General features: G+C 41.2%; 1 protein-coding gene across 1 annotated transcript; it reads left to right on the forward strand.

Annotated features, from left to right (window-relative positions):
- The first annotated feature begins 432 nt into the window (after window positions 1-432).
- On the forward strand, window positions 433-26186 carry adamts12 (ADAM metallopeptidase with thrombospondin type 1 motif, 12). The gene is made up of 24 exons (XM_088433140.1): window positions 433-573; window positions 1896-2245; window positions 9302-9467; window positions 10446-10636; window positions 10854-10937; window positions 11153-11277; window positions 11377-11526; window positions 12612-12755; window positions 13004-13148; window positions 14109-14201; window positions 14287-14432; window positions 14507-14676; window positions 15428-15561; window positions 15712-15832; window positions 16932-17176; window positions 17353-17494; window positions 18789-18915; window positions 18993-19203; window positions 19946-20923; window positions 21805-21957; window positions 22030-22206; window positions 22284-22430; window positions 23859-24012; window positions 24080-26186. The coding sequence occupies exons 1-24, from the start codon at window positions 462-464 to the stop codon at window positions 24193-24195; spliced, it is 4581 nt and encodes a 1526-aa protein (XP_088289266.1). The 5' UTR covers window positions 433-461; the 3' UTR covers window positions 24196-26186.
- The last annotated feature ends 1653 nt before the right edge of the window (window positions 26187-27839 follow it).

Raw genomic sequence — 27839 nt, forward strand, 5'->3', positions numbered from 1 at the left:
TAATGGTTATTATTAGTATTATTAGTCATCTTCATCATCATCAGTAGTAAAAGGTTGACTGTATTGAGTCGATGTGTGTCGAGTGAGCATCCATACATAACAATAGCCAACAAGAGGCATAGCCATGACTCTGAGGAGCGTCCAGCTGCAAGTTTAGGCAGGGTTGGAGCCCGTGAACCAATGGAGCCTGTTGCTCCTTCTCCACGTCGCTCCTTCTAAGAAGGAAAGCAGTCACCGACTGGAGCAGAAGAACACTCCTCCGTCCCTCCCTCTCTGTCTCCCTCCCTCCTTAGGAGAGCCTTAGCTTTCTCCTTCCCATTGCAGCCTAGCTCAGTTCCCCAGATGAGGCAGGACGCACTCCTCCTCCTGAGCCCGTCCGTGTCATGAGACAATCAGCGTAGTTGCTCCCGACGCCCCCGTGGACTGCTTTTCCACAGTTTGGAGTTTGGTTCCATGAAATAATGCCATGGTTGCAGGAGCGCACGATTCTTCTTTTGCTGCTGCTGCAACACTTTGTTCTCTTCCTGGCAGGCGGCTACGAAGACTTGAACTTCTCTCTCTTTGCAGGACAAGGTCAGTGTGCAGCTCATTCACACCTCAACTCAATATGACTCAAAGTAAGCCTGCACTCACTGAGCACTGACCGCCTGACGGATAGGGGAAGATGCAGCCCCACCAAATCCGGAAGTTTTCCCTTCAAGATATTCTGCCATTTTTGAATGAATCATAATCCTTATAGTGGTGCCTTAACCCATTTCCTCAAACAGGGGCCAGGGGAGATTATTTCGATTGTAGCAGGAAAAAAAAACATTCGGAGCCAAATTTGACATTACAAGTGAGTTTCAGATACGATGTTGCTCGTTTGAAGCAAAACAAAAAGGGATCCAATAAAGTAATGTGATGCTCTCACATTGGGGCAAGGAGAGCCATGGTTACAGAAGCACTTTCAGAAAGGGACAAACAGTAAAATGCAAATACAATATTGGAACACTCTACTTGGTACGTCCCAAACTACACATGAAAAAAATATGGGCTGACAACCACCATATTTATGCCAATCAACTCATTTACTGCCATTGATGGCTTTAGACATCAAAGATCCAATATAACTGAGTTAATTTGATTTTGCGACGTACCTAAATATACCAACACTTTTTACAGTTTTTCAAAAGACCCAGTTGTGTTACATGCACAGCCACTGAAGGAAAAATATATAATCAGCAACTATCTTATATTTGCCAGATTGTAATACACTGCATCTGCATTATCTGAACTGCTTATCCTCACAAGGGTGGAGGCTAGAGATTGTCAGTATTATTGTCAAGTATCACATGCCTAAAGCTGTCTCTGTGGCTATGCAAATATAAGATTTGACTCTGAATTCAAAAATATTTCTGACCTGTTTGTGTACTGTACTTTTATTGTGATGTGTAGACCATTGACCAAATAAGGCTTTGTTGCTGTCACACTACACTTTTTTTTGTATAATCCATCCATCCATCCATCCCACCATGCATCCTCTATAGCCGCTCATCCTCACTTGGGTTGCTGGCTTGCTGGTGCCTATCACAGCTGACTGGCAGTAGGCGGGGGACACCCTGATCTGGTTGCCAGCCATTCGCAAGGCACAGAAGGATAAACAGCCATTCCCATACCCAATTTAGTGTGTCCAATACACCTGCCGTGAATGTTTTTACAATGTGGGAGGAGGCCAGAGTGCCCATAGAAAACCCAATGGGGGCACGGGGAGAACATGCAAACTCCAACCGGGAAGGCCGGAGCCACCTGGGATTGAACTCGGGTCTTTTAACTGTGAGACGGACATGCTAAACACTGCTTCATCGAGCCGCCAATATAATTCGTGCTGGCTATGATCTTTTTCTTTAATTATACAGGTGCAGCGTCACAGCCAGGGTCCGTCATCCATCCAGTGAAAACCAACGCTGACGGAGAGTTTGTCTCCCACTCTCTGTCTCACCACTTCAAAGATGGGCGAGTCAGGCGAGACCTCAGCGCGGTGGGGCCGGTTTACTACAAGCTTAACTACACCGGACGAGCATTGACGCTCAATCTGACGGAAAACCATCAGTTGCTTTCAAGTGACTACATCCTGGAGAGGCGCAATGGCAGTGCTAAGCGAACAGAAAGTCGGCAGGCGCCTCCAAGGTCATCCTGCCACCTTCTTGGTACTGTGGAGGCCTCGGGTGTGAAAGGGACTGCTGCCATCAGCACGTGTAATGGACTGGTAAGTGGTAAGGAATCACATTACAATACCAAAATTGCAGCTCTTGGAAAGACTCCTGGTTTTATTTTTGGCTGGCAGATAAAAACCATAGGCACAGTGTACTCGTGGTTCACACTTCTACCTCACAGCAATGATGTTCAGGGTTTGAATTATGATCCTGGGGTGTGGAAGTCATGGTGTACGCTGTCCCCAACTCAAGTCACATTGATTCAGCTCACCTGAAATCATGGTGGGGACAAGAGCTATAGAAATGGATGGATTGTTGGACTAAAGCCATTTTTTCCACAAACCCATACAGTTCAGTCCTGTATGGCTTGGAATAGTCAGTCCTTATGTTGGCAAGGCAGAGTAGCAAAAAAAATGGAATGCATAGAAGAAGAAACACAAATATATTTCAATCCTTTCCATGTTCTCATCCGTGGTATTTTTCCATTTTTCTTTGTTCGGCCTTAGTTCCCTTCTGTGTGGTCGAGTCTCCAAATATTACCTGACTGTTAGCTTGCCCTTCGAAGACTTCCCGACAGTGTTTGCAGAGCGGCCGTCCTGCAGACAGGCTGACGGCTGCGGCTGATCCTCATCAGCTCACCATGAGACCCTTTATCTTGGTCTCGCTGTTCCTGTCTTACATCGCTACCTTAATAGCGTTACCGTTTTACTTTGTCGTCCCCTGACGAATGGCTTCAATTGGAGCACGATTCCAGTTTGGACAGCTAACACTGACACAAGAAAGTGTATGGGGTATAGGGTCATGCATCCACCCATCTGTTTGCTTTAGTGTTTATCCATTTCAAGGTTGAGGTGAGCTGGAGCCTATCCCAGCTGACTTGAAGCTGCCTGGTCAGTAATCAGTCCCAGGGGAAGTTTCGAGACAGGCAACCGTTCACCCTCACATTTACTTCGTCAATGAGTGAGAACTGAGAACTAAACCTGACTGTAAATCAGGCAAAAGCACTTTATCCCATTTTTGCCATTAGTGGGGGTAGATTATCTGCGTGGGACCCAAGTACATTTGGTTTCTATTTCTTTTGACTCGTTTGGGCTCCTCTACTAAGTCCTCGGTAGAGGATATTCTGGCCTTTACTTTGCTGTCTTACTGAGACAAAATGGACACAGCTGTGGACACAAATGAATAGGCCGGGTCTCGGGAGGATATGGAGGTTTCTTGGAAGATTTATTACATTCTCAGAACAGTAGAACTCAGAATTCTAAAATTTTAAGAAAAATATTGTGTAAGGCTCCACAAGTCAATTTCATCTCTGTATACAGCAAAAGTTATCGCAAGGCACTTCAAACATTGAGCAGGCCAAGATCCACATTCCTCATTCTGTTTCATAGACAAAAACACAATTGAACCCCACTTAAGCAAGTACTTGTCAATGGCAATGGAAATGAAAAAAAAAAAACCTCCAGGCTCTGTGGGGTCTCTGTCACCCTTGCTCAGTTGATTTGGGTGATAGAGTGCAAGAACATAGAGTAGAAAGAGAGAGAAAACCGGATAGAAGGTTTAGGTGATGACTAAACAATGGGCATGACAACAGCTGTGTCAACAATAGAACCCTGATGACAACAACGACAATGATAGTCTGGTTTCACAACAGTTTTTACATTTTCTTTAGGGTCCGTCCATGTCTTTGCATCAAATTTCAGAAAATCTTCCCACCCGATCATCGTAGGCTCCATTCCAAATTATTAGGTTTTATCATTAAAAAAAGATTGAGTAAAGGGTCATTTTCACTGTTTTTGGCATCAAACTCTGGAAGGCCATTTATAAACAGTGTCTGTTAAAATACCTCACGTCTAGCGATCAATTATTTCCTTTCAATAAGTATACAGAAGGTACTAGATTTCTTTACAATAAATTCTGTGACGGTCAGGTGGGAACATTATCAGAAATGTGATGAAATGGCACAGTTTGTGCTGTGTGTATATTTTAAAGGTGAAAATTAGCCAAAGATGGAAGGAGGTATCATAGCCCTGTATGCTCACGTTACCAATCTGCTGAAAGCAACTAGGAGAATTTTATTCTCCTAACAATTAAAAATATTACCCAGGATGTGACATGATGGCATATATCATCCTATTTTTGTGAGTTTGACAGTTTTGCAACAACAAGTCTTCTGTTGTGTTAGCAGGTATATGTCATGTCTCCCTTTTCAGCCTCATTTGTTACATTTGACTGCCAAGCCAAGTTAATGACAGGCTGTCCCGCTGCGGCATAATTTACAACTGACCCACTTTGGACTCTCCTCGCTAGTCCAACCCAACGCACAGATACACGTCACTCAAATATCATATCTTGATGGAATTCCAGTGTTTCTTTGTTAAATTCCCTTCCTCCAAACTCCAGGGAATCCGTTCTGATATATTATCCAGAATTTTTGCTATGGTAGAAGGTTTACAGTTGTTAAAAGCCCCAGACTGTGCACTTTATAAGCAGATGTTGGGTGGAAACCTCTACAGCTGGGGCCTCAGGAAATATAACAAATAGCGGTGCTTTGACTTAAGCGTGGTATACTAATTTTTAACATCTTAACTTGATTTTTTTTTTAAATGTCAGATAACCTTTACAACACAGACAGTTACAAATCTTCTCCAGATATCTGTTGTAGTACCACGACTGACCTCTGTGAGGTAGCTGGGGCATGCAGCCCGCTGAAATGTAAAAAGAAGAAGAATTTAGCTAAGCTAATTGTTATTCTTTTTTTGGTAGCTATAGTAATTTCCCGCTCAATTGCAGTTCAATTTTCAGTTTTCTACAAAACATAGATTTTTTTTTAATTATGTGACACGTGAAACCGACGCCACAAAGACAATTTTTAAAGTGTAAATGTGTGAGGCTTATATTATTTAATTGCATAAATACATTCTGATTGTGGGTAAGTGTGAATCCGACTTCATAAAGAGTTTTTCTTGGATGCAAAGGCTAAAAAAAGTGCTTGTAGGTACGGAGACAATAAATCAGGGCTGTTAGTCTACTTTTTGATACAACTTCAAATTATACGTAGCAGTTTTGTAAACACAGATGTTGAACTTTTTCAGATTAGCAGAAGACAGTCACATTTGCTCAGGCAAATTGAGATCATCTCTGTTTGTGAGCGCATATGTGAATCAGTCACAACTGCTGGGTGGAAATCGCTGTGATTCAACATTCCCTTTCATGTAACACATTCTCCATCGAAGCTTGGTCATTCCCTGAGGCACGCCACTAAACTAGTTCAGACCTGTTATACTGATTATTTTCTCTTTTTTGGTCTTCTGACACGAGGATAAATGAAAATAGTTTTTAATACATCAGAAAGCAATTCTCTTGGAATGACCCCCCCAAATATTAGTAAGAGCGGCTGTCTTGGGTGAAAGTCGAAAGGTGGTTATTGTATAATGAGCTGTCCGCTCCCCGCTACCTGTTCCCCCACTCCTGAGTTTTAAAAGGTCACCAACAGCAGAAACTCTATTCCGGCTGCACTGCAGCGCACAGAAGCAGGAAAGAGCCATAAAGCAGTTCCACATGGCTGATGTATTTACAACACAGACCCATGTTATGGTAACCTCCTGTGGCCCTGGTACCTCATACAGAAAACACACTCCCTCCAGGTTACAGGGATTCAGAGGCCGACCTAGTACTTTTCTACCACTGTTTTAGCTCGAGACCCAAGGGCAGAAAACCGGTCGAATAATGACGCAAATGAATTGTCGGCTCCCATTTGATTGGCGTATATCCTGGCCTGTGCTAGAGGAGTTAAAAGTACTCTTACACTATAGTTAAGTAGAAGCAAAAGTATACTTGATTAAAAGGAGACGTTTAAGTTCATCACTTGTAGTGACAAGTACAAAGGTAAAATGTAATTTTTACTGTCAATTCTATTTAATACGGCAAACATGGTAAAACACTGCTTAGCGACCAGTTTCGAGGTTGGGGGTTTGGATCCCAGCTCTCTCCCGTGTTTTCTTGTTTTTTTATTATTATTTTTTTTTGGGTGATATTCCGGTTACTTCATAATTATCTTTCCTAAGGTAACTGAAGAATCAAAATGTTCCATAAGTGCAAATGTGAGTGTGAATGCAATGCTATGTGTGCTGTAATTGGCTATCAACCAGTTTAGGGTGTACCCGCCTCTTGTTCACTCTGCTCCAGAATAATGGATGAATGGATATATACAATACCAGTTTTGATAACTTGACACACACACAAAAAACCTCACTGCACACAGTTTCTCTTATTACCTTCCACAGTGCTTGTACAAAGAGAGAAAAAAAATCAAGTTCAAAGCTGTTGCAGTGCTGCTTAATAGAGCTAGTAAATAGGGAAAACTGAAACGGTAAAAAAAATTAATGCTCTTTAATCCATCAATCCATGGATTTTCCAGTCTTTGCATGTGTTTTCGGCACTGTCGAACGTGTATTTAGTACTCACAGTAGAAACACATGTGTGAATGCACTTCACAGGCTCTTTAATACAGTACCAACATATTTGTATTATGTTACTACCAACTATGCACGCGGTCATTTGCAAAGCACAAGTAATGTAAATAAAAAGGCGCAAGGCCAGACGTACATTGGCTTTGCAGATCATACGAATCAGGCAGAGCAATGCATGTTTGGATGGGCCTCCCTGTGGCATTCCTTCCCGGCCCATCTGCACTCCACCACCTGCTTTGCTCTTTGCAAGTTAAACACTGCTCGTATATAGGAGATGACACGATGGTATGATTGGAGCCAAACACCAAGAAAGGTGCAAGGGACCTAGGTGGCCTTTTTCCTGCCACATATTGGGTATTTGTATGTGTTTTGCTTTATTTCCTAATGTGGGAACATGCTGCCTATAAAAGAGTGTGTGAGAAGTAGTAAAATCGGTTGCGAGTTGTGCATGGAGCCGATGGGAAACAACCGTCACTTCACAGGGGAGTAGGGATGTATCAGCTTACAGGTTTTGTGGATGAGTCCATTAACACTTTTAGCCAAAGGTCATTCTCCAAAGGTTTTCCAGCCTATTTAATTTCTTCTCACTTTGGGTGGGGACACCGAATAATAGGCAACTCTGCTGGAGCCACCAACATTGAATACAGGATATAGTCACAACTCGACTGCTAATAAATGCATATAATTAAACATGCTAGAAATGTGCGACGATTTGAAAAATGCACCTTTAAAAAAAAAAAAAAAAAACAAGATTCCTTGTCCCAGCTGATTTCGAACGAAAGGCCGGGTGCACACTGAACTGGTCGCCAGCCAATCTCAGAATTACTTCAATTATTTGCATAAAAGTTAAAAAAATGCCTACTTTCATTTCATTAGAAAAAACAAAAACATTTACTAATGAAATCCAATTTTATTGATCATTTAAGTCAGGCATGTCCAAACCCGGTCCTCGATGGCTGCCTATTCTGGATGTTTTTGATGTTTCCGTCGTCCAATGCAGCTGATTCAAATGATCATTATCAGGCTTCCTCTGAGCTTTCTGATGAGCTGATCATTTGAATCAGGTGTGTTTGGAGGACAGAAACCGCAAAAACATAAACAATAGTACAGTTTAGTTGTATTTAACTTAAGTGCACTGTACTTTAATGTGCTGTCCTTAAAGCAAAAAAAAAAAAAACATATTGTAGTATTTAAAAATATTTAACATAAATGTACAGTCACAAACTTTCTTCTTTATTTGCTTTTTAAATTTCATGTTAAGAATCGTATTTGTATTTAATTTAGTGATTCATTCGCCTACCACTAGAGGGAACCCGCATACCACGAGTGATATCCGTACCACAGTTTAAGAACAATTGATCTATGGGATGCCTTTAAATATTTATTGTTAGGAATTCTTTTCAACTGTATGAAATTGTTGACTAATCATGCCTTGAAGCAACTGAGTCTATTTTAGAGTGTTTATTTCTTGGGGCTGAGCTACACCCATGCAAATCTTGCATCGCTTAATGTGAGACACGTAAGTTGCAAAAGGAGTTCAGAACACTCAAACAGCATCTTCTACGTCTTTTTGTCACTGTGGCCTATTTTCCCAAATTTAGTGTAACAGGTGGGGACTGTTTCTCCCCATATGAACTCCCTGAACCATCCCCCTTGAAGGAAAAATGATATCCTGCACACAATGTTGAATGAACATGTTTGGGGACTTTTTTTCTCCCAGCTCTTTTGCAAAAGTGGTCAGGATGACCTAGAAATTTGAAATGCGCATAACCAGAGCACCGCAGAACAGCAGGACACGACGCATGGCCTGATTTCTCACAGCTGCTTGCGCATTCAGAGAAAGCGGCCAATCGGATGCAGAATTCAGAACGATTCAACAAACACGACTTTATATGATACGGTGTACGTCGTACAAAGACGGCAACGTCCAGCAACACAATCTATTACTTCCCACCACTGCATAGTTGGACTGTCAATCAAAAGTGAGAATAGCTAAAGGGCAGCATTGTTACTACAACTCTTATATTGAATCGTATCAAATTCTCTCTTCCAGCATTACAGTATGTCGCTGTCTTTCATGCAAGAGGCTTTACAGACAGGGAGGAGTTCGTCCCCGAATAGTTCAGACTTGTTCGGACTTCATACGCATACACCTGAACGTTCACACACAATCAAGTTAATAATGAGCGCCTGGGCCAGAGGTGAAAAAGATTCCCGAGACATGTCAAGTCCACCCCTTGAGAAAATTATCCATAACCTTCTTTTGTGCATCCGAAACACTTTTGTTTGTGCTGGAGGGCACAAGGCTGTGAACTTTTGTGTGTGCGCATAAAAAAAAAAAAAAAAAAAGTAAAGTGCTTGAACACCAGTATGAACTTGCTTGGCATACTTGGCAAGGCATCTCTTCATTGCAGACAGAATGTGCCTCCGGGGAAAAAGGAGAAAGGGCGGATTTCTAATGGCTCACCTGATGAATAATGATAGAAGTGACTTAGAAACGACCCTTTTTCTTCTGCAGCTAACTTATTGTTGTAAAACAAGCATCATGTAACTAAACAGTTGAAAAAAAGAAAAAAAAAACAACTGCTCTTAATCATATATCAACCTGACTGAGAATGCATTTTTTCCCCCCCTCAACAGAGAGGCTTCTTCTCCCTGCCTGAGGGGCACTTTTTCATCGAGCCGCTCCCCAAATCTCCAAGTGATCCTGCAGGTTCTCCAGAGCCACACATCATCTTCCCCAATGTTGCCACGGTAACGCACAGGGGAAAACGCAGTGCCAAGGCCAGCCCATGTGGAGTAACAGGTATTTGTTGGCATTTTTTAAATGTAATGCATGAAATGTAATGCAGTGTATTAGGGTATAGTATGTATTGTATTTTTAATTTTTAGAGTTAAATATATTCTTTGTTTCCATTGAAGAAATAAATATAATTTTATTGGTCTTGATCAGGAAAAAATACATTGGATCATCATCCCAACATACAGTACTGTGCTGAGTCAGATTTTATTACTTGACTTTTGACTTGCTTGATTTATTTTTCCCACAATCTTGAAGGTTTCTGACCTGCACATATGTGACTTGCAACATTTCGAGTTTTATTATGATCATCTTTTCTTCCCTTTTTTCTTTCTTTTTTTGGATCCGTTCATGGGACTTTACCTTCTTGGCATAGTTTTTTTTTTCAGTTTGGCATTTATACTGAATAATACATACAACCAGAACTAATCAGAACTGCTTGGCTTTAAGGATTATGAACTCAAGTGCAGCAAAGATCAGTGGCAGGGAGTGCATGTAGAAGCCATATTTAAACAAGAAGGTAAGTGGAATCAGGACGCAGGGAAAAACCGAACTACAAAAGACAGGCAGCCGGGTAAACGCCATAATAATCCGAAGACGTGAAAGGAAAAGAGAAAACCAAATGCACTGAAAATTGATAAGACAAAAAGCAACACCTGAGCAAGAAACAATTAGAACAGGGAGCTGACTGGCAGACACAAGAGAAGCAAGTGGACGAGGACAGGTGGACGTAATCAAACAAACAAACAGAAACGGAACAGAAACATGAACTTAAAAACATGAACAAATCCCATCAATAAGCTCAGAACAGAAAAGAATAAAAAAATAGCTTTTTTTTTTTTTTAAGATAAAACAGAAATCCTTGTATCCGCAGTTATTGCTCTATGACAAAAACAGTTAATTAGCTGCTGAGGAAAAACAACCACACACAAATTTTGCATGATCCGGTGGAGTATTCCATTAGCTTTCACATCTATGCTGCAGATGGTGACTCTGTGCAGCTGGAGAAGGACCGAGAGGAATGGGAAAGGGAGCGCGGTTGGACGCAGTCCCGCTCCCGACGCTCGGTCAGCAGGGAGCGCTGGGTGGAAACCATGGTGGTGGCCGATTCCAAGCTCATCGAATATCATGGCAGCGACAATGTGGAGTCCTATATCTTCACCATCATGAACATGGTGAGTCTTCAATATTTCCCTTTGACATTTTTTATTTTCTTTTTCTTGGAAGGCATTTTTGTTGATTTAAAAGGGGCAAGTACAGTTCAGAGATATGCAGGTATTAGATTTTCCGATATATTTATTTTATCACTTGGTGGCACCCCTGAAGTTTAAATTATTTTGGATACAAGCAATTTGAAAGTACAATTTTCAATAACATTTGTGTGTTGCCAAGGTGGCAGGTATCTTCCATGATGCCAGCATTGGGAACGCCATCCATGTTCTCTTGGTTCGTCTGATTCTGTTACAAGGAGAAGAGGTAAAGACACTGATGGGCTGTTTTTTTTTTTTTTTTTTAAATCTAATTTATTTTCTATTTTAAAGTAATGGAATGTAATTTGAATTAGGTACAGGTTGATATTAAAAATGTATTCGTTAATAAAGTACCTGAGCCTGCATCTGTTTTGGTGCCATATGTCATGTAGAGCAGAATACTGCTTACCAGTATTGATAATTTTATTTCCTACCTCACAGAAAGACCTAAAGATTGTCCACCATGCAGACACAACTCTCTCCAGCTTTTGTGCCTGGCAGAAGAACCTAAACCCGCAGAGTGACACACATCCCGCCCATCATGACCTGGCTGTGTTAGTCACTAGGTAAGAAAAAAAGCACACGCGATGCAGTGTGAGAATAAAGTGCGATATGCTTATTGGAGTCAGTTCCAAATGTTCCTTGGCTTGTCTTTGGACTCCCAGGAAGGACATCTGCGCTGGGATGAACCAACCCTGTGAGACCTTAGGCTTGTCTCATCTTTCTGGGATGTGTCAACCGCACCGCAGCTGCAACATCAACGAAGATTCGGGCTTACCAGTGGCCTTCACCATTGCCCACGAGATGGGTCATAGGTGGGTGTGCGCCATGTTTGTGTGCATGGCTCGCAGCTATTTCAGGTTTTGCATCCTTTGGAAACTGCATTTGAAGGACTTTGAGGCCATGATGTTTTCCAATGGCTATCCCAGTTTGCAGCTTTTTATTTCCTTATTTGTTGAAGGATAATGACCTTCGCGGCCACCCAGTTCTCGTCATTCTTTGCATGACTGCCATGGATGAGTTAGTACAACAACTCAGGACTTTGAAATGGCCTTTTAGTGGAGTTTGAATCATTCTTATACTAAATGGGAATCACCACACAACACATTTCCCCACATGAATTTGGAAGATTTCAAGTATGTTTTTGCAAAACATTAAGAAACCAAAGTTGAACTTTGTATGGGGTAGAAGTTGAATGTCAAAATATGGCAAAATAAAAAGAAGTTAAACAAAATGTCAAATGACATGTGAGTGAAAGCATTCACACAATTAATGTGTTTTACCACACTATAAATGTTTCATCACATCAGTATGATGTCAGAATCATGCTTTTGGGACAGATTTTTTTTTTTTTACCCCATCTGGAATTGGGGGCTCAGCTCAGACAGCAGACTGCCAAAAAGCCCCAAAAAAAGAAAAAAACAAAGAAAAAGAAAGAAGAAAAACAACCAGAAAAAAGCTGGAAAAAGACAATAAGAACAGCTGAAATTTTTGGGGGGATACACTTTAAGGATGGCAGATGTATGATTACTTGCATTTTAACATGAGTTTCTGGGAAATGTTTTATAGTAGACGCACCCTGGCAATTAAACAGGGGTTTGTGCACTTTTCATGATTGTTCATGTATCAAGCCTACTATACATGAGTACAGCTGGTCAAGAAATGGGCGCCACAAGGCCTCAAGGGCCAGGCGGCCTTGACACTCCTGGCTCCACTTTTGGCCACCACCACACCTAAGGCATAACTTGGATAATCTGTCATTGAAAAATCGACAAATGCCTAATACTGTAGCTAATATGGTATTTGTCCGAAAACTTACAGTAACTCCGGTTGAAATAAGCAGCTTCCATCTGACCGCAAAAGCGCAGTTGTTCTTATTGTGGAATATGCTTGAGCGCAGCTTTGGAATCCATCACGATGGCCAGGGGAACGACTGCGAGGCGGGAGGGAGGCACCCCTTCATCATGTCCAGACAGCTGATGTATGACAGCTCGCCTCTCACTTGGTCATCCTGCTCCAAGGACTACATCACACGCTTCCTCGAGTGAGCCCTGATTTGCATTCATCCTTTTCTCCTGTTCTCTTTCAAAACAAAAGCCCTGGTGACAGCACTTGGCATCTTCTTAGCTTCTTGAAGCCAATTTATAGCTTGAGTTATATTTTACTGTCAACCATTGTGCTCTCTTCTTCTGGACAACTTGGCAAAATTATATTCAGAACATCATGGTATACATCAGTGTTTTTTCATGATGATTTGAAGTTTGCTCACCGTCATACTTTCCTCTCTGTCAGTCGCGGATGGGGTTTCTGTCTGGATGATCGTCCTTCCAAAAGAGACCTTACCACCCCTTTGGCACGCCTTGGCGTTCGCTACACAACACATCATCAGTGTCAGCTCCAGTATGGGCCCAATGCCACCTACTGCCAAGAGGTGGATGTAAGTCATCACAGTGAGATCAACGTCAAAGTGAATACAAATACTGTACTTGATTTAATCCATTATTTTGCAATTATGTACCATCATATGGCACAAAAATGAAATAAACATGTACATATGTAGTGGTTTAAACTCATTGAAAACATGATACACCCATGTAACATTAAAAAAAACAATATATATATTTTGCTTCTCAAACATGGCCCTTGCTGACCAGTCAATCAGGGGAAGAACGTATGTTGGCATTTTGGCTTCGCCAGCAGAAATTTGATTCATTAAACTTATAGTTCCATTGCTAATATAGCTCAAGTTATATAGGCTAGCGGCTGGCGCAATTGATTCTAAAGGCTGTTGGCTCATTTTTAAATACTCGCCACTGCTTCACACAAACGTGCTCTAAAGCTGCCTGCTATTCAAATTTCAGCAAAAGAAAAGCTTAACAGAATGTGAGAAGCATTAGGGACCCAATCAGAATACAATGCTGGGAGTAGCAAACCACGAGCTAAACCTTGGTTCGCCTTAGAGCCTCCGGGACTGCAGCCCCACCCCCTTGTACTCACTAACATAATAGACCATGAGAAATGCAAGCAATTTTGAGAATCCAAGCATTTAAAACATTGTCAATATCCCACAGTGAGCTATGTTTCAGGAAAACTGGAATGTCGAGGTCCTTGATCATATAGTTGTGTAAATGTAGCCCTAGAATGACATGATAGCATATAACGGTTGAACTGTGACACCTTGACTGAACTGGATCTTGGACAAAAAAAAAAAAGTCTAACATCTACATACTTACACTGGAAGCAGTGTATCCAAAAGAAACACTATAAAATGAGAGGAATAGACTTTTGGGAATAAATTCCAACAATTTGTTGGAACAAATACTACAATTTCGGTTGCAAATGTAGGTCAGCATTTTTTTAGAGAAGGCCTCGCTGAGTCTTTCTGTTCATATTTTAGAACATTTGCCAGATTCTTTGGTGCTCAGTGAATGGTTCCTGTCGCTCCAAACTAGACTCGCCCATTGATGGGACGCGTTGTGGACCAGAGAAGGTACAAGTGCCAAACTCCTTCAGTATGCTGCTGGCTTGAGTTTATCCTCCCATAACCTACTGTCATTTGCTTTTGCCTGCCTCAGTGGTGTATTTCAGGAGAGTGTGTGATTGTGGGCAAGCTGCCTGAGACAGTGAACGGAGGCTGGGGACAATGGGCTACTTGGTCTCATTGCTCCAGGACTTGTGGGACTGGAGTCCAGTCAGCGGAGAGGGAATGTAACAACCCCAAGTAAGCTCTTCTTTTAATCTATATTCTTTGTTCAAAGTCCACAATCCATGAAATCCACGCACTCTTCGCCTCAGGCCGGAATTTGGGGGGAAGTACTGCACGGGGGAAAGGAAGCGCTATCGGACGTGTAACACAAGACCCTGCCAAAAAGAAACCCCCACATTTCGAGAGATGCTGTGCAGCGAGTTTGACACTGTGCCCTACCACAACGAGCTCTACAAGTGGATTCCTGTGGCTAACCCATGTGAGTATCCAGACAGACCCCACACAAGATTTACGAGTTCGCGTGAGTCTTCCACTAGGGGGCAGCATTTACAACATAATACCCACAGCTAGTTTGGATTTAGCAAGGGGTTATTACCACGTATTTTGACTGAAATTTAAGTACCCAAAAAATATTGCTCATCATAAAGCTTTGTTTGAATTTTTCCAATTCCAACACTGCAGAAACTACAAGTTTCTGAATGCATTGCAACAGCAGGTGTGCTTTACACAGGTATACTACCAGATTCAGCCTATTCATTTGTGTCAACTGTAGTGGGCATTTGTTTTTGGTCTCTCTCTCTCTCTCTCTCTCTCTCTCTCTCTCTCTCTCTCTCTCTCTCTCTCTCTCTCTCTCTCTCTCTCTATATATATATATATATATATATATATATATATATATATATATATATATATATATATATATATATATATATATATATATATATATATATATATATATATATATATATATATATATATATATAAAATTGTTGTATAAATCATTGTTGCAACTCGTTAAAATAAGAACAATGGTGATTCTGGCCTAACAACTGTCACAGGTGTGCTGGATCACTTTGGCCAATTGGTGTGGTACACCCTGGCACTCTGAAAAAAAAACATATAAAAGCCACACGTGATGTGCTGAAATGAGATTCAAACCCATAACCCTTTGACTGTGATGCAGATGTGTTCAGCGCAACTTCACCGTGCTGCTATCCATCTTCTCGCAGTAAACCCTTGTGAACTCCACTGTCGACCGGACACGGAATATTTTTCGGAGAAGATGCTTGACACTGTGACTGACGGAACGCCATGCTTCATGAACAACAACTCCAGAAACATCTGCGTCAACGGAGTGTGCAAGGTAGTGTGGCTGGGTAAGAGACTCAGAGAGACTGGGGAGGTATAGCATATTATAAAACATCTACGCTACAACAGATTTAAAGGGTGTTTCACATTTTCCCTGTTCCCTAACGAGCCTTCTGTGACCTTTATCCACATGTTTTGTCTCAAGGAGGTGGGCTGTGACTATGGCATCGACTCAAACGCAGTGGAGGATCGGTGCGGAGTGTGTTTGGGTGATGGCACAAGCTGCAAGACGGTCTACAAGTCTTTTGAGGAGGGGGAGGGCTTTGGTGAGTCCAACGCATACACCGGAGCGTGCGCGTTTCTCCCAAAATCGGCAGTGGTAGACTTCAGATTCATCGCAGTACTGCACTGAGTAGCTTGGACCGAGAGGCTTGTACAACTTTTCCATCCGATTATTTAAATCTCCACCTTAATCGTCATCATCTTTTTTTCCTTCCAAGCCATCACTGCCACTTTTAGTGGTGGCATCACAAAAAGTCAAAGAAAGAGCCATGTTTCAAGAAAATCTTTCATTGAACCTGAACGGTTGTTGTTTTACGGTATTTTAAAGCCAGGCAAAATGGATTCATGAGTCAACACACCTAGGATCTGTTTAGATTAGTGATAATAACTGACTAATGAAAAACAAGTGACTGATGAGAAGAAACACAGGAATAGGACTAGCTCGGAACACAACAAAAACTCTGACAGCAATTTTAAGATATTGAAAAAAAAACTATTTTTTTTTCTTTTTTACACTAATATTTTCACTTTTTAATGGAAACAGTTACCAGTCTTATTGACTACTAATAATCTGTATTGTGTTTGTCCTGGAACATACAAAAACCCATGTCATTTTACGTCCAGCTTAGGTGATGTAGCTGTTTGTCCTTCTCCTCTTTTCTGTGTATTGGATCAAGCTAACAAGTGTAACTAACTCACCATCTACACTTAAGTGTTGCTTAATTTAAAAAAAAAAAAAAAAAAAGACCCATTAAGGTTACGGTATGCCCCTCATGTCCATGTCTATCCCAGATAACCTGCCAGATGTGTAACACTTCAAAAGGCCTAGACATAAGAGCAAGAACCCCACCGCCCCTCCTCGGCCGCACAGACACCGAAGGACGCACACACCTTCCCACAAGCATCATTAAACTGCACAGAGTTGCTTGCTCCTCCGCCATTCACAGACAATAAAAAGCAGAGACAGGGCAGTGCCCCCCACGCCGAACACACACATGCCAACCAGCCCCACAGACGAAGCCCACCCTCTATTAAAGATCAGAGAGAACCTGTGGTAGTCTGGATGTGCGTGCACCAGCAGCCATGGTGGGCCATCCATTACCTCGCCGTGACTCCGGCTCCCCCTCCTCCCGTTTCTCGCAGGGTATGTGGACGTGGGGGTGATACCCGAGGGGGCTCGGGACATCCTGGTGAAGGAAACTGAGGAGGCAGGTAACTTCCTGGCTCTGAGAAGACAGGGCTCAGAGGACTACTTTCTCAACGGCAACTACATCATCCAGTGGAATGGGGAGTACCAGGCTGGTGGGACCACTTTTTACTACGAACGAAGTGGGAACATGGAGAACCTCACCGCGCCAGGACCTACCAAGGAGCCGGTCGTACTCCAGGTTTGCACACCCAGAGGCAATTGCTTGAAGTGTGTCCAGACAAATTTGTGCAAAAAAAAAAAAAAAGATGAATATATAGAAGATCACCTTTTTAGTAATCTTTGCATCTGTTTAGGTTGTTAAACTGACAAACCTCCCTCTCAGTTCTTTGAATCACGATCCATGCGATTGTTCAGTTGTTGTTTCAGGAGAAGAACCCTGGCCTAAAGTACGAGTACACAATTAAGAAGAGCAAAGAGACAGGAAATGAGGTCATCAAACCCATTTACAAGTGGAGACATGGTGCATGGACAGACTGCAGCACCACTTGTGGACAAGGTCAGTCCCGTGTTCAATATGCAAGATGTCTGTATTACTTTACATTAGGACTGTTAACAATGACCATTTTGATCATTGATTATGAGTTCATCACAAGCATATCTCAGTCTTGTTTTTGCCCCCCTTCTTGTAGTCATAGCCTTATGGATCATGAGATCGTTCTGTTAAGACTTGTGTCTGTGAAGCTTAAAAAAAAAAAAGAAACCCATAAAGACAACTCGTTTTCCAGACTATTTTACTGATCTAGCCTAATCGTAAAGAAAATCATAAAAATTTCCACATTTCATTACTGGTTTGGTTCATAATGTCTGAAAATAGGCTAAAATATTCAGGATTCTTTTCAAAAGTTGTGTTTATCTTACCTGTTTTAATTTAACACACTGATAAACAGTCTGCTTTCATAGAGAAACAGTTGTAAAATGAGTGCAAAAGTACCTCTGGGCGTCTGTGAAGGCGCTTTAGGGGGTAAGTGAGAATTTCACAGATTCCTGTAGATACAAGCACATTTTTTTGAAGGGTTTGTAGGGTCGTGACAGGAACATTATTTTTTCTTTGCAAAGTAAAAGCAAATTAATTGGAGCATGTAAATTATTTCTGAATTGTGTTGTAGTTATTTTTTTTTTGCAAAATGGTTTATTCCTTTATTTTGCAAAGATTTGTACTGCACATTGTCATTATTGTGTATATTATATATATATATATATATACTGTATATATATATATATATATATATATATATATATATATATATATATATATATATATATATATATATATATATATATATATATATATATATATATTCCTTTTGTTTCTAATACCCTAGAGATAACAATGTAAAAGTAGTCCCAACGATTAATTAACTAGACACTGGTTGCCAGCACTCTGTTTTATGAGTTTTTTTTTTCCATCCAATTTTTTCCATACAATTTTGGAATTAGTGGGTAAAACTGAGAGCACAGGTTTCATTGTGCAAGTACAAATACAGTCCCAAGGTTTCTGGCATTGGTCTGTGTTTATGCAGCAGTGCCTTGGAAATGCACATATTTCAGTAATATATTTCTTCATGTTCCTATATATCTATTTGTTCTGGATCTACAGTACATGTGGCTTTAGATCCAGGCATGCATCCCAGAGATTCTGTGTTGCACTGCTTGGCCTTAGCACAGGTATTTGCGGTCTTCATGCTTTTATTCTGCTTTACTCACATGAGCGTATTGAAGGGTTACAATTTCTTTTGATAGGCTTAAGTGTTATCAGACCATATAACTTTCCGTCTGTCTGCCTCTCTTAGGCGAACAGCACCAGCCCGCACGCTGCTTTGAGTTGGATGTCGGCGTTGTGGATGAGTCTCTGTGTGACCCAGAGATTCGTCTAGAAGACAGGCACCGCAAGTGTAAGAACATGGATTGCCCTGCCAGGTTAGTACCGTCAGGTCATTTCGATTGGTAAAATCCCTCAGCAATCTTTTCATAGCTAAGTTTCCCTTAATGCTTAGGTGGTGGGTCGGAGGCTGGCAGCAGTGCACGGCGGCCTGCGGATCGGAAGGTTTGCGCAAGCGTACGGTGCTTTGCGTCCGCACGGTTTCCGGTGAGGAGAGGGTACTTCATCCTGTGGAGTGCAAACACCTCCTTAAACCCAAACCCGTCGTGCCATGCAATAGAGATGTACCCTGTGGACAGGATTGGGTTGTTGGACTCTGGGAAGAAGTAAGTAGTACTTCTCTCTCCTTTCCCTTTAATTATTTTCATTAGTACTGTCAAGAGATTTTAAAAAAATGACTAAGATCTGTTTATCTTAAATAATGGACCTAACTAATCTTTTACATTTCACATAATCATTTCTGCTGTTTTCGTTCATAAAAGGCCAAATAATTAAAAAGTGTCATTGAACTTAACCTTTGGAAATCCTGGCTGCCGCAGGCTTGCTCATACACGAAATGTTCTCAAGGTTAATACGGCAAAGAGCTTTCATGTATGCCTTGCTACTTTAGCATTTTTGTCACTATCGTTATGGTAGACTAAATTTGTGCAGCTTCCATGGTAAGTGAACTCCTTCCAAAGAAATGCGTATCACTATCTTGATCAAGGGTGCTTTTTTTTTTTCTTTAAGTGAAATTTACCATTCATTGGACCAACAACCGTCACATGCTTCTATTTTCACGCCTTCCTCCTGCTCCTGAGCTTGCCCTCCCACCCACAACAGGAACCTATCAATTTATGTTTAAAACACAATGGCAGCCAATCAGTGTCCACTCCGGGGTGTGATTGACCGTTGTTTTCCAACAACTCAAGCGCAAGAAAACTAAAGCATAAAAATAGATCCAATCAGCACGCAGAAAGCACATTTAAAATAGACACAATGCTCTAATTTTGACTGTAATTATTGGATTCGGGTAATTATTGGATTTTTACACCCTCGATTGTAATCTGTCTTTTGTCTTCTCTCCAGTGCCCGGTGACATGTGGAGGAGGCGTCAGATCTCGCAATGTGACATGCGCATTAGCACCCAAGAAAACCTGTGACCTTGCAACCAAACCACGCAGCAGATCACTGTGTGCTCTGCAGAGCTGCCCAAGTTCAACTCTTCAGCGACAACCTGGGCCTCCTCCAAAATACAGCCGCATTTATCCACCAAAGAGACACCCCGCTCTGCCTTCCTCCCCCACCGGGGCTCCCACAAGTACCTCACAAACAGCAACAACTACTACTTTATCTTTAACCTCTAAAATCCCATCCCTCGGTCACTATGATTTCAACATTGGGGAGAAGGCAAATGGAGGAGGGGAAAATCTAAGTAAAGCAAAGACAGAAATGGAAGACAGAGTAGAGAGCGAGGACGGAAGCACACCTGACATGGTGATGAACGTTCCCGGTTATGACTACATCACAGAAGAGCGGACGCGAGAGGAGGAGGGGATCATTGACCTGGACGTCGGTACTACTTGGTTCAAAAAGCCTCCTAAACCAACCATTGAAGTGCCCCATGTAATCATCACACCCACTTTACACACAAGTGGTCCTGGCCTGCACAGAACCGCAGAATCCACCACTTCCTCCTACTTCACCCCACACGCTACTACTGAGATCAGTCATCCCGGCGCTCCTCGCGTCACTCCATACGGTATCCGGATGCACGGCGTTCCTCTCACCACCCCCATGCTGAAGTCGCGTTTGGTTCCACCCAAAACCAACCTCCACACAACACAAGCTCCCTCCACTGCATTGCGGCCTCTGACCACAATAAAGGTCATCAAAACCAAGAAGCCTGTCGTGACCCCGAAGAGAAGCGTGACTGCCAAAAAAAATTCAACCCGAGCCAAAGGTAACCGTGCCAAAAACCAGAATCAACCACCTTCCCACCGGCCCCTGGGTCAAAGAGAGCCAGTCACCACGGATGTATTCTGGCTTGTAGGAAACTGGAGTGAGGTGGGTGCAGACTCTTAGAACCATCATACACCGTTCCAATAAAGTGCCATGCCAGGATTTGAAAATTGCACGGTGTTCCAGGCCTTTAACAAGGCATCACGTTATCATGCCAACTGCAATCCGTTGATATTTTGAGTTTTAAAAAAAAAAATATTGTAAAATGAAGTTGGTTTTTATTGATTCATAAAACTTGCGTCTTTTTCCATATAACGGAGAACTCGAAGCAGAAAAAGAATTATTTGTTGCTTCATGTTACTGGTGTCTTCAATTTTTGCCTGTATAATGAAGATATTAACCCTAACCCTAGAAATAATTATTCATTACATTAAGTCATTGGTCCTCCCACTCTAAAAAAACATGATGATTAATTTAATTCACGACTCTTTCCAGCCGTGCGCCATGCCAGTGGTCAAGCAGATTCATCACAAGCTCAAAAATAAACATAAAATAAAGTTTCTTTCATCAATTGGTGTACATAAGCAGTTAACACTGCAGTGTTACAACCCACAGATGTGGACTGTTTTCCCGCTGCTCTTAATCCCCTCTTGAAAAACATTCGTAAATGCAGGAGACTCTCATTCTTTGCTATTGTTGTTGTTTATTAGCATGTCTCGTTTCAACTGATGCGTTCAATGTGGTGTGGTTTCTGCAGTTTAATGAGATACTATTTGTATAAAAGCAATTAGAAAACAGAACAGCCAAGCTGTGCTGATCTTGCTTCGTGGAAAATTGGCATAAGTCTGCTTTTATAAATGGTTATATATATATATATATATATATATATATATATATATATATATATATATATATATATATATATATATATATATATATATATATATATATATATATATATATATATATACTGTATTTATACACAGTGCTCAACCACCTGTGGAATTGGTGCAATCTGGAGAAAGGTCACATGCGGTTCCCAGAATGAAGAGGATTGTGCCAGCACCAAGAAACCCGAGCCTGCTCGCACTTGTCATCTTCAGCCATGTGCCATCTGGCAAAGTGGTAGCTGGAGCAAGGTAACGTCCGCCAGGTCTTGAATCCTGTACTTGTCGTCTATCTCTGTACTTCAACTGCATTGTTGTCCACAGTGTCCAGAGAACTGTGCAGTGATGGGAAAGCGGTACAGGGATGTCCAGTGTGTCGATTCCCAGAATCACCGTCCACTTAGGCCGTTCCACTGTCAGGCGGTATCAACTAAACCCCTCAGTACTTTGACTTGTCCCCACAAGGCCTGTGTGAACTGGAACGTGTCACCCTGGGGACCAGTAAGCCTCTTTGCTGTAGCAATGCTCCATGGAGACCGCTTCATTCAAAAAGTTACAAATGTGTCCGTCTACCTCAGTGCTCTGGAAGCTGCGGTGAGGGGATGCGTGAGCGTTTGGTGTATTGTCCAGTGCCTCAAGGTTGCGGTCATACACCGAGGCCAAACAGCACAGAGTCATGCAAATTGAAACCTTGCACAAACTGGAGGACAGAAGAGTGGGAGCAGGTTCGTGACCAATATTCAACTTCAAGTAATGGTGAAGAGTAACAAAGTACAAATACTTTTTTACTGTACAACAGTGTTTTTTGTCAGAAACCTGCACTTTTAATAGAGTGTTCAGGTGAGAAGGACTTCTTAATTTAACTCCCTGCATTCAAAAATTGATATCTGTGCTTTGTACCCCTGACTTTGTCAGGCTCAATGGTGAGATGCTGATTCAATGGTAACCAGAGACACACTTTCACAAATATAAGAACTTGACCCTAATCATTCAAATCAGCAGTTATCTTGTGAAATTAATGTTGTTGTTGCTTGGCTCATTTCTACCATTACAGCATGCAGCTAGCTATCTCAGTATTTATAGCACACTCTGAAAATGTGTCTTCATCGAATACACCACAATCTACACAATAGCTCGATGTAACTATATAAATGACCAAGCAAGAAGGTGAGGCCGCTGCGTTTATGCAGGCCCAGAGAAGAAGCCCTGTAAGACTCTTTACGTGTGAGCTAACACGTGGCTAGCACTCAGTAGGAAACGCTCCAGGTATAGGAGGCTCTACTTGGATATAGCAGTTCCAAGATGTGGAAAGTTTTCACATTGGAAAGATAGTAGACAGATTAGCCATCATTTTTTTTTCGTGGGGCTTGGTTTCATGCGTTTAGTGGGGCATTTAGTGGACATGACCACAAGTGGCAAAGGCGCTCACATACCCTTTTAGCTATAACATGCAGAAAAAACACATAGTATTAGCTAACTAACTTTTTTGTTACTCTATCACAATGTCAACGAAACAAAGTTTGTTTTTTCTTTGATATCGTAAAAGTCAGCCAGCACTAGTTAGCTTGTAAACAACAACAAGCAACATTCAGGACTTTTTTTTTCCTTCTTCCTAGTAGGCTACAAGCATTAAGTTATTAAAAGACCGGAAACGATTTTGTGTGGGGCAGGGTTTTTTCTCTCAACTTCGTTGTAAGTCATCTCAACAACTTCCGTGTCTAGCCAATTTCAAAATAGTTTACTTTTTATTTGTGTACTTAAAGTAAATGTTTAGCCCGTACCTTTTTTACTTTCATTTAATCCTTGTGTGGTATTAGTATTTTTGTTACTAAGCCAATGGTGGTGGACCTGACTAGAGTTTTTGGTTTTCAAACCAAAATAATCATGTAATATTTTGTTAAAATACTCCATATGTTTACTTGATCACAATACTAGTTTCGAAACTGAAAAAACATGCCTTTTGATGGAAACTAAAAACGGGTGACCACAGAGCACCATAAAATAAGGGTCAAGGGCAGTAGTAGAATCAGTACCTCTATGTTTACCAGAGCCTTTTTAAGTAAATATCTGTGCTGAGTGTGAGTACTTTCTCCGCCTCTGACTATAATGATAACTTTCATAAAAATAAGGCAGTGTGCGTTATGACCTTGCAGTGTTCCGTGAGCTGCGGAGGAGGTCAGCAGCAGCGTGACGTCATTTGCCAGAATGTTGAGGATTCTGGTGTCATGCCAGACAGCCTGTGCGAGAAGATTTCTAAACCAGAAGTACTCCAGGAGTGCAATACACAGGAATGCCGGACCACTACAGGTTTGCGACGCAACTTTGTCTTTTTGACTCCCTAGACAGTGGTTAAGCCTTGATCTTCCATTGTCAGGCCCAGTGTGCAGAAAGAACACAATGTCCTCTCGCTTCTGTGACAAGCTGAAGCTGTTGGGTCGATGCTCTCTCAGGTCTGTGCAAAGACAATGTTGTAGCACCTGCAGGTCATAGGCAAGCAGTCCAGGGTGGACCCTCTGAGCCGTCTGTTGCTGTGCCTCCCTCCAGCAGGTACCTACTGTATACTTCATGACTACATATGAAACTGGTTAGCAAAAGGAATATCTGACATGCACTGGAAACTTTAAAATCTGACAAAATCGGTGACGGAATGGTGGTTCACATCCAGTTTGAGTAGATTTAGAATGAATTTTCTCCGCAAAAACTCATAAGGGGGGGTGAATAATGTTCTCTTCACTAAACCTCCCCCACTCAGTTTTCAAAACAAATTAATGGCCCACACTAACATATATGAATTCTCAAATAAAGTGATTCATAATGTCTTGCTGTTATGAGCGTGCGTAGTTGTGATAATTCTGTGTTGCTCTTGAATTCTTAGTCCCCGGATTTCCTTTTGCTTTTACCTACTTCTGGTCCAAGAAAACTTTTTTCTTTCAGAAATAAATTTAAATAAATGTATGCCATTTTTATTTTTTTGGCAAGTAAAGTTTTTTTGTTTGTTTCATTTTAATTGCAAACAACCACTTGACTAATGTGATTTAGGATGTACTTGAATGTATTACTGTCACTTGCCAGTTAAACAGATCCGATGCATCATTATTATTATTAGTTTTGTTCCGATAACGATTCTGATTCCGCATTTTCGGTCAATGGCGCTACCGATACAACCATATCTGTTTTTTGTTTTTGCATTTTATTAAGTACTAAAGAACTGCACACTCATTGGATGTAGCAGGCACTCTTAAACAAAAAATACTTTAGGAAACAAACTAACAAAAAAATACAGAATGAGTCCAATAAAACTTTTTAGTGTCTACCTGGTAATAAAAGTTATCGCTCTTCCAAAACCTGACAGTTTTCGTACATTAGTATGGAAAAAAAGCTTTGGCAAGTAATTTATAAGTACGTGCAGCTACTGATACTACCATTTTCATGCCAGATTAGGACCCTTTCCAATGCCCTTATCAGAACAGCGCTAATTGTTATTATAGGTTTCATTATAGGCATCAACTTTCCCATATTTTAGTTCGCAACTTGCCGCCGTTCATTGTAGCTTCCATTTTCAGTTCTTTGCATGTAGCGCAGCAGTCTAGTGGTGAGGCTCTCTAAATTCTCTGTCAGTGTGAATGCGTAATGTGTATATGGTGACCTGTCCAGAATGTGCCCCGCATCTTGCCAAAAATCAACTGGTAAGGGCTCCAGATAACCTGTCATGTTTAAAAGAACAAGCTCTGTAGAAAATAGATGAATAGACTTGACATCAGTGGAAAACTTTGAACTGGTTGTTAACAACACAAGGGGTTTGTCCTTTAGAAATTGTAAACAATTAATATGGTTCGCATTTACGACTGCTCGACCTGGCAGTTTTACAAGCAAACAGGGAACGCACCTGACACCACTGGATAATCGCTCAGGATAATCTTTCAGAGACATTCGAAAATATGGGCCTTTGCTGGTGTCCGCAATGGATGGAACATTGCAAATTGGCCTGGTGTGTGGGAATCCCTCTCAGTGAGGTTATGTTGAGTGACGTCATCAAGAGTGGAACACGGATGCAAAAGCTGCTCATTAAAGCTGTTCAAGGGTTCCACAGTTTACTTCAACTTGCTGATAAAGTGCCTACTGCCCATCAAAGGTGCTTCATCTTCCGTGCATAATACATGTTCTATTTTAAAGTGGAACAAGCAGAATGTACATATGACATTTTTACCTCTTTTGTATACTGTTAATAGCAACAAACGCTTATATTTAGTATCGTATTCATGACTGTGCTTTTCAGTGTAACATTGTCACTGTGTGTGGGGGGGAAAGGTTTCAACGGTACTTTTGTTACGCGACCTGCAGAACTCTGTAGTTGAACTGCGGTGCTCCTCTGGTGTGAAAGTGACCAATGACAAAGAGGCGTTGCAGGTCATCCCTCTCAGGTCCCTCAAAGGATGTCTACTGTGTTTGTATGATCTTGTACATACCGATGTCAGGCATGTGGTTCCACAGCAATAAATGTGACCATTAAAAACCCTGGTGCTTTGTGATGTCTTTCCCTCGGAGGGCAATTGTTGCCTCGTATGCTGATGCCCGAGAAGCGCCGGGCTCAGGTTTAGGGATCAATTTCATCTGGCCCACATTTTGCCTCCCCGGTTCCTCCGTGACACGGAATGACACAGCACCTCCTCATGCGCCCTCGCTGCTGTCATTCAAGCCAGACGCCAAAAGTTAGTCAGCGGTAACGGAAGCAGTAACGCAATGCTGGGTCAATGTGGAGCATCGAGACCGCCAAACAAACAATGATTGAGCGTGTGTTTGCGTGTAGGTTTGTGTGTTTGTCGCCATGTTGCAAAAGACACCCATCTGCTTACTTAACGTTAGCCCTCGTATTATGTCACCAAGTGTTTCTTCTGCTGACCATTGCACAACAGGAGTCGAGCAACGCAAGATTGTATTTTTTGCGGACTTTGAGGATATCATTATAGAATTGAATTTGACATACGAATGAATTTGGACATAAAACCAATCTATTGACCGCATGTAACCATTGTAGGCAGGCCCCAGAAAATGCAGCATGTCTCTGGGTTGAGGTTCCTCCCTAAATTTCTCCCTACAGAGTTTCTATTTTTCTCGGTTTTGGTAAAACATTATCACACACTTGTAGCATCGATACAACTGTATATTATACTCACAAGTCACGTCAGCATCATAAATAGAGCATTTAATGACACCATAACAATGTCAACCACATCTTTACACCGCTTTAGAAAATTTTCCACTTAGGTTATATTTAGCTCTCTTCATCAGGTGCCAACTCACTTACATTTTGCAAAAACAAAAATGAGGGGTACAAAATATAAATCTTGTTCTTTTTTTTTTTTTTTTTTAATTGAAATGGAAACAGTGGGGCCTTATTTTTCCTAACTTGCAGTAACTAAACTCCATGAATTAAGTAAAGGTGTAATTTACATTTTTTTACATGCGCACCTTAACCTTAAATATTATACATTGGATAATTAAAGTTACATGTTGCTTGTTAATAAGCATGATTGCACGAAAACATTTAAGTCGATTTCAATTAACAGTTTGAAACATGGGCCATTATTTGTGGTGCAGATAAAGATGAAGGTGCTGATTTGGAAATGATTTGTCAGTTTTCCTGAATTCATAAAAAGACCAGAATGTAATGCCTAATGCAATTCCCAATAAATTAAATATCATTTAAAGCTTTTGATGATGACAGTAAAAATGAATGAAAAACCAAAATCGAAAAACTCAAAAATGGAATTGATATGCAAGATACAATCTGACTGATTTTTGTGCAGGAATAAGTTAAGAATTGGGCTTTTTTTGTGTAAAAGTATTTATCAAGGTGTGTAATAAATAAATAAATAATAATAGTAAATATAATCCTTCTCGTGGTAAGGACTTCGAGCACTACTTTGTCTAAAATGGAAGCACAAACTGACACAAAATATCCTCTACCTTTTAAGTTACCAAACCATATGAGATCATAAATGGCGGCAGCCTCAAAAGTATTTTCAAGACTCCGAAAATCCCATCTGTGTGAAGACAGAAAAGCAACACACAGGAACACCACAGAGCAACTTAACAACATTCATTTAACATAAGCAAACTGAAGTTGAGGCCAA

This window comes from Hippichthys cyanospilos, chromosome 1, assembly GCF_059441005.1.
Source record: "Hippichthys cyanospilos isolate Australia breed blue-spotted pipefish chromosome 1, RoL_Hcya_1.0, whole genome shotgun sequence".
Taxonomy (NCBI): domain Eukaryota; kingdom Metazoa; phylum Chordata; class Actinopteri; order Syngnathiformes; family Syngnathidae; genus Hippichthys; species Hippichthys cyanospilos.